The sequence below is a fragment of the Mya arenaria genome, chromosome 10 (genome assembly GCF_026914265.1).
Source record: "Mya arenaria isolate MELC-2E11 chromosome 10, ASM2691426v1".
Taxonomy (NCBI): Eukaryota; Metazoa; Mollusca; class Bivalvia; order Myida; family Myidae; genus Mya; species Mya arenaria.
This window is the reverse complement of record NC_069131.1, coordinates 74133764-74141644: the sequence shown is the minus strand read 5'-3', so window position 1 is coordinate 74141644 and position 7881 is coordinate 74133764. Positions and strand designations below refer to the sequence as shown.

The window sequence follows — 7881 nt, the reverse complement described above, 5'->3', positions numbered from 1 at the left end:
TGCATTCTTCTTCGAAAACCCATGGAAACCAAACATTAATTTTCGAACGGAAGTATGAAAATCTGCAATCTGTTTTTTTGGTCAGCAATCTTTTATCATTGGTTTGCAGATCTTTACGCAGAAAATTGCTCTTTTGAAGACAAACAATTTAAAAGTTGTAAAAATGGTATATCTGTTAGAGTGCAGCTTTAAGAATCTCCGCCTTCAAGTTTGTAATGCGGGCAATCTGCTCGCAATAATCTAGGAGTAGGTCCCAGTTATTGGTCCCAGTAACAATGTAAAATCGTCATAAGATACATGTAACTTTTTTAATGACTATTTTAATACAGAACAAGATTATAAACCTAACGAAACTCAATTGATTTAAGGCTTGCTTTTACAAATTTCAGTTTAAGTAAATATAACATGCAGTGGGGTTATTACTACTGCGTTATAATCTTGGATGTTGTATTCGGCTCCATATGATTGTTGCAGATTCGAATTTCACGAGGCGCAGCCGAATGCGATCTCCGGGTCAAAACACGGTACTAATACTATAGCCTTTTTATTTGTATTTTGCTGAATGCATCGCTCGCAGATTTATGATGAGTATACTTATAATACTATATACGAAATATATTGTTTAGTGTAACTGTTAATACACTGTGTGATCGAATTACTCTTTCAATTGCATATTTCTTATCATAAATAAACAACATACACTGTGAATCATTAAGCTGTACGGGACGAAATATTTCTAAACAAAACTGCTGTTAGCGCCATCTTCATCAGTCAAAAACTCGGATGCAAATGAATTTTAAAAACATGATATAAAAGAAATAAATGACAAAAACTGATATCAGTAATATGAAGAATACCGGTATCTATTGCATGACCATATCAGATCGTAGTTTTTTTCACATTTACATTTAGAATATTTAATTCATATTTAATTCTCATGTTTAGATATTTTTTATATGTGTCATGTTAATAAGTCATATGTTAAAAATGGTTGTTCCAACATGTACTCGTATATGTATATGAAGTAAAATATAGTATTGTACATGTACTAACTTTGATGAATTTAAACAGATCTATATTTACAGTTAGTCATTTATATGTCAATAATACAAGTCGCTCACTGCATGGTATCATAGTTGAAATGTTGATATGCTTATATGCCGCCCCCCCCCCCAAAAAAAAAAAAAAAAAAAAAAAGATAAATAAATAAATATATATATGGCGTAAACTATTTGCATCAGGGTTTGAGGTAACTTCCTCAAGATCATTGTAATAATTTGTAGTAAAAAAATGTGCGTTTAGAGCATGTTTATTACCCTTTTCTCTCCCATATTGATATCAAAGATAAACGTGGACAGTTTTAGAGGGGGGGCGCGCGCCGGGTGCGCCCCCGTCTAAAACCGCAAATGAAGTTTACGAGTAATAAATCTGTTCTGTTCATGACGCAATGTAATGACACATCTTTTACCATTCGTATTAAAATCCTATCCTAAATATACGCTATAGTACAGAAGCATTAACATGCAAGAAAGATCATGTACTTCTTTCACGTAAGACGTATTGCTTTTATAGTTTCGAATCATGTCATATTCCAGTGTCAAATGGCACATCCGGCAATTCAAACATCCTTTTACCATTTCTATACAATTATACATCCGAGATCTTTTGAGCGCTCTCTATGAGGTACATTCAAATGAAATTGTCATTAATAGATGAAATACTTCGTATAATCAATAAGATATATGATTGAAAACGTGATTGAAATTGAATTGAAAAGAAATCGGCCGTATGACGTGAATCAATGAGAAGTCTGTGTTTGGGCTTTTTGTCGTCAAAATAGACTCAATTTAATTTTTCTATTTAACATCATCTCAATTGCAATACTTAAATATAAAACTTAAGAGAGACAGAGTCATTGTCAGAAATTCCGCCAGTTGTTGGATAGTTTTATATATATATATATTCTGTGAGTATAACATTCATTTATTGTAAAATCTCCATTTATTACTAAATATTTCTTGAAATATTTGAAAATAATTTGAATTTTGTCATTTTTTTAAATCACTGGAAGGGCAGATTTTGCATTTTAGTTATCTGATCAAATAAGGCGACAGTCTTGTCCTGTTGGGAGCCGAACACACAATGGACGCCTTTCCCAATAAACCAAGTAAAGTGTTCCACCTTTATGGTGTTATCTTGCTTATGTAATAAATATATCACATTTTAAACTTGTATTTATTTTCATCTCAAGCTATGGTAAAAGTCGGCAGCCCGGGACCCTCGACATTAGGTCCCAGTCGGAAGGTTTCGGAGTACAAACCAAAGACTTATAAGTCGGACACCGGTACCCACACATACACGGGATACAAGTCGCAACACAATGATATGGTCAGAAATAACGGTGAGATATTAAATTATTATTTTTCTTCAAATTGACAATATCAAGAAAAAGTACATGCGTGAACATTTTAGAACAACTTAAAGGCAATAATGATGATGATGATGATGATGATGATGATGATGATGATGGTGTTGTTGTTGTTGTTGATGATGATGATGATGATGATGATGATGTTGTTGTTGTTGTTATTGATGATGATGATGATGATGATGATGATGATGTTGTTGTTGTTGCTGTTGTTGTTGTTGTTGTTGTTGTTGTTGTTGTTGTTCAGACCTAGCTGGAGCACTGACGTCGATATCCATTATCAGTATACTATAGTTTCGTTATTCAAATTTAATCGCAAAAATTTCATCTTTCAGAACAGTACAAGTACCATCCACCGGCCGACCAGAAACCCAAAGAGTACAAGTATGAATACAAGTCCTACAAGCCCACGTTTATAGGGATCTACGGCGAAAAACAGAGAGAACGCACACTGAGACCCCCACCCACTCCCCCGGAGCCCAGGCCAAAGAAAAGAATCCCAAGAACAACGTACACGTGCTACTCAGTGCCCAAGGGGCCGGATATAAAGACAGGCGATATGGGACCGGAATACAAGGTCCGTAAATATCAATACGAGGCTTATAATAACACGGTGTATGAGTCTCGTGGGTACAACTCTGACCCCCTACAGGGGAGAGATAACCGTACGGATACGAATATGGATTATAACCCGACCTCACAGAAGTACGAATTGACGAAAGATAATTATGCGGGATATAGGCACTTCCACTTTGGTGAAATTAATGATCCCATCTCGACGAAGGGGTTAGTATTGACACATTGCCATTCTCTTTAAATCTTAAAAAATATACCATTATGATTAGATTGATAGATATACTTTTTGCGCTCATGAACACCACGATCGTTTTCGGCATAATTCAAACATTTCTTCATTATACAAACTCGTAATAGATACTAATGAAAGTATTGTAACAGTAGTTCAAATGAACGCTGTTAAGACATGCATGTCGACTTAATACGTATTTTCAAGAATTGGTAGCCTTCTGTTTTTCTTTTGTTGTTTTATCTTTTTGCGATATTTATACAAATCATGTTCCTGTCGATCAGCTTTAGAATATTTCGTACCTAAAGAGCGTGATGTTATGTATCGTACCTAGTACTCTAATAAAGAGCGTGACGTTATGTATCGTACCTAGTACTCTAATAAAGAGCGCGATGTTATGTATCGTACCTAGTACTCTAATAAAGGGCGTGACGTTATGTATCGTACCTAGTACTCTAATAAAGGTAATCCAATAAAGGGCGTGACGTTATGTATCGTACCTAGTACTCTAATAAAGGGCGCGACGTTATGTATCGTACCTAGTACTCTAATAAAGGGCGTGACGTAATGTATCGTACCTAGTACTCTAATAAAGGGCGTGACGTAATGTATCGTACCTAGTACTCTAATAAAGGGCGTGACGTAATGTATCGTACCTAGTATCGTACCTAGTACTCTAATAAAGGGCGCGACGTTATGTATCGTACCTAGTACTCTAATGAAGGGCGCGACGTTATGTATCGTACCTAGTACTCTAATAAAGGGCGCGACGTTATGTATCGTACCTAGTACTCTAATAAAGGGCGTGACGTTATGTATCGCATACATTACTTTTGCAGAGACAACGAGTCAAAATATCAACCTGAAGAAAAACCAAAGAGAGAAGAAAAACCCAAGACAGAAGAAAAGAAGAAGCCAGTTGAATCTAAGCCAACCAAAGCGGTGGCTGCTGTGGTTCCCTTAAAAGCCGGACCAAGGACGTATGCTACGACCGGAACGCAGATGCAGCTTTCCGGTTCCAAGACCGGTTCCACACAGACTCAATCTGTGAACAAGAAGTCAGCTCAGACGCAGTCAGAATCCGCTAAAACGCGGGTTTTCGGTACTCAATATGAGGGACGACCTACGAAGGCGGTGGCCATACAGACAAACACGCCGTCCCCACACCCTCATGCCGTGCCGCTTGTGATGGCGGCGCCGATGTCCGCGAAGAAAGTAAAAACGCGTTCCGAAGGCGTGCAAGCGTCTGAGACACCCGTTAAGACAAGCGTCCAAGGAACTCAATACGATAAGCCCAGCCAGAGAATGGTTAACACGCAGACATCGCCGATAATATTCGCTCCGGCTACCACGGCGTATAGCCGCCACCCGACGCCAGACTACGGACGCGTACACCGGGAATCACCAGTATGTAGTTCTTTATTCTAATTAATAATATATTTCTAGATCATCTTTTTTCTAGTTCTAGTGTCAAATTGAATGAAAAAAGCATCAGTGAAGAAACGTAGATTACGGGAAAAAGTTGTATAGTTTAATAAATATTGCTTTCATTTCGATAAATGTGTAATATGTTTCGAACCGATTGCTATATCCTAAGAATGCCATAAGGTCCCAAGCGAACTTTAAGCAAAGCATGCTTTGTTACCTTCTAATATAAGCATGATTTAATCCTTTGTTGGTTGGAAACATATAACACAGGTACCGAAATACTTATGCTACTATCATATTTTTCGTTTCCATCTTTAAGGTCAGCCGTCCACCGCCTAGAAGAACGCCATCACCAGAAATAGCTCCTTTCGTGGTGGCAGCGGCAGCCTATAGACGGTCTCCGTCTCCTAAATATAAAAACAGAACACCATCACCAAAAGCCAACCGTAAACAGCCAAGTCCAACCCCAGTTAAATCGAACGCCGACTCGCGTTGGACACCTTCACCGGAAATGATTATAGTTGCTCCAGTGACGGCCGCAGCGAGAACGTCTAAATCGAAGACGCCAGTTCAGAGTAAACCCAAACAAAGAACACCAACTCCTAAGCAGCCGACGCCATCTCCAAGACAAAGGACACCGTCGCCGTCCATTATACCAGCAGTAGTTCCAATTGTCGCGGCGCCTGCCCGGAAACAGCCGAGCCCATATAAAGAGGAGCGCACACCAACGTTCGCAAAACCTCAAACGCCCCCGAGAGAGAACACTCCGCCGATTCGAACTTCCCCAAAGAATGATACTCAGCCCCATGCAAGCAGTGGTTTTCCTTACCAGCCGAATAAATCCCGACTTCCGCCGGAAATAAACTCCTGCATTGAGGCTTACGATTCCGCACATGGCGTGAGTACACTAAACACAAACGGAATGTACTTCTAAGTCTTAAACTCAACATACACTGGGTTGACTCAACCTGAATTATCGACGGTGGGAATTGCAATTATTCAGGTCAACAGTTTTCTTCAAAGATTTGAGAAGTTTTTATTGAAACTGAGTACTATATATAAGCGTAAGTATAACAATATACGTCAACTACTCTTTGTTCATGATTTTTTCAGCCACAAGTGAATGGGGCCCTGCCAACCATTCAGCGGTCAATGGCATTGACTTAGAACATCAGCTGTCGATGACCTTCACCTAAACTTTGGCAGGCAAACGAAATACTTGATTGAGTTTTCCAACTTCAGACGTCGAACTATATAGAATTTTTCCTGCAAATGATTTTCCATATAAGAATATATATTTGCAGTGTAACACGTCAAGCAAAACTGTTTCACTGAGTCTTGTTACTATTTGCTAGTATGACCAAGGTTTCGTGTATATAGGAAATGATTTAAGTGTTTAACGTAATACGGCTTTGAGCATCCGAGGACGGGCTTTGAGTAATTCCACCTGTATCACCATTAGCTGCTGCTAATTTGTTTGTTTTTTCGTTTAAAAATAGTCTTAGAATTACAGGGGCATTAACCATTGCTATAGAGCGATACAACTATTATGTACATTGTATCATGCTGTTTAGTTTCAAAACGGACATGTATCCAAGTATTTCATATTGCCGATGCATCTCTGTCATTCTCTGGTGACCCTTTATTAATAACTATTTCATAGTAATGACCTTGGCATTAATATGCATATTTTGCAATGAAACATTTTTGTTTGTTTTATTCTATGTTTGACAAAAATACGCTGGCGTATTTAAACTACGTGCATGTGAGAGATATTGGGTGTTAAAATGAATTTACCCACACAAGTGGTATTTTGAAAAAAGGGCGCTTAAAATATTTGAATATTTGCCATGGGTCAATCTGGCAGATCTTCATGGTAGGCATGGTAGCAAAGAGCAGATAACTCAAATAACCTTTTGGCAGGTTTGGCACTTTAGCATCAGACCAGTGCGGCCGGTTTTCATTCAGCATCTTAAGTAATTTCCATAACTTAAAGCTGCACTCTCACAGATTGAACGTTTTGACAACTTTACATATTTCTATCCCAAAATTGATGTTTTATGCATTTTTCTTAAACCGTTAGTAACGGTTTAAGCCATAAAACATTAAATTTGGAATGAAAACATGAAGATCTGCGATCTGATCTTTTGTCAGCAGTCTTTCATCACTGGTTAGCAGATATTTACGCAAAAACTTTCTTATTCCAAGACAAAAAAAAAAAAAAGTTGGAAAACCGGTAAATCTGTGAGAGTGCAGCTTTTTAAGACACGTTGCTTATACATGAATATGTATCTCATCGGACACATGATATAGTCACTTAAAAAAATCTGAAATACTTTATTTTCCTTAACTTTATTGTAAATACATGTACATCTTTATATTTAGAAAACGCGTATATATTTCTTTTAATTCGACTCTTAGAATATTTAGAAAGTCGATTTAGCTAGGAAATGACATAAGATGCTTCATGATTACAGGCCCTGTAGACCTCTCATGCGATACTTTATCTTGATTATGCAGACTCATGTTTATCGTCGAATTGAAATAAATGTTGAGTCAGCTTCTTCCTGTTGTTCTTCCTGGTATTTCATTCCCCAATACACTTACACGAACAAGTATCATGAACGGTTGTGGGGAGCACGTGAAACCCAGGTGCGTGACCTTCACCATGACATTGTCTGTGACATTGACCTTGAAATGGAAGAGTGCAGAAAACATATATTAACTTTTTGCCCATGGCGATGATTCTACTTGTAAGTATAATACACTCAAATTCAAAGGCATTGAAAAGGCAACAAATAGACATCGTAGAACGTTCGTAGCGTTTGAAATAACTAAGTATGACAGTGACCTTGAAGGTTACACAGCGGTAAGTGAACACGTTTCTAACAAGGTCGTCTCGGATTCGTATGTGAGTTTGGTATATGATCACCAGGCTCGACAAATGGGTTTCCTCCAAAGACTTTAGCATACGGCCAGACTATGTAGCATCATGCCAGCGAGTGTGGTAATAATGTTGCAATAACAAGTTAACATTCGTCAGTTAGATGGCTATATCAAGAGACCACAATAGCGGGACGGACGGACGGACGTACGGACGGTAGAAAAACGGATATAGTGGCAACTATATGAGACGGTGTATCTGTTGTTTACATTGTTGCATTCTTCTTATGGGGCTTATTGCTTTTACGCACACTATATAAAACTCTTAAAACAAAAA

General features: G+C 38.0%; 1 protein-coding gene across 2 annotated transcripts; it reads left to right on the top strand.

Annotated features, from left to right (window-relative positions):
* The first annotated feature begins 486 nt into the window (after positions 1-486).
* Positions 487-7221, top strand: LOC128205214 (uncharacterized). 2 transcript variants are annotated; one of them, XM_052906714.1, is made up of 6 exons: positions 487-524; positions 2252-2401; positions 2764-3214; positions 4073-4640; positions 4981-5559; positions 5775-7221. In XM_052906714.1, the coding sequence occupies exons 2-6, from the start codon at positions 2254-2256 to the stop codon at positions 5826-5828; spliced, it is 1800 nt and encodes a 599-aa protein (XP_052762674.1). In that variant the 5' UTR covers positions 487-524; positions 2252-2253; the 3' UTR covers positions 5829-7221. The 2 variants fall into 2 exon arrangements, with proteins under 2 accessions (XP_052762674.1, XP_052762673.1); XM_052906713.1 differs by lacking the exon at positions 487-524 and adding an exon at positions 1800-1966.
* The last annotated feature ends 660 nt before the right edge of the window (positions 7222-7881 follow it).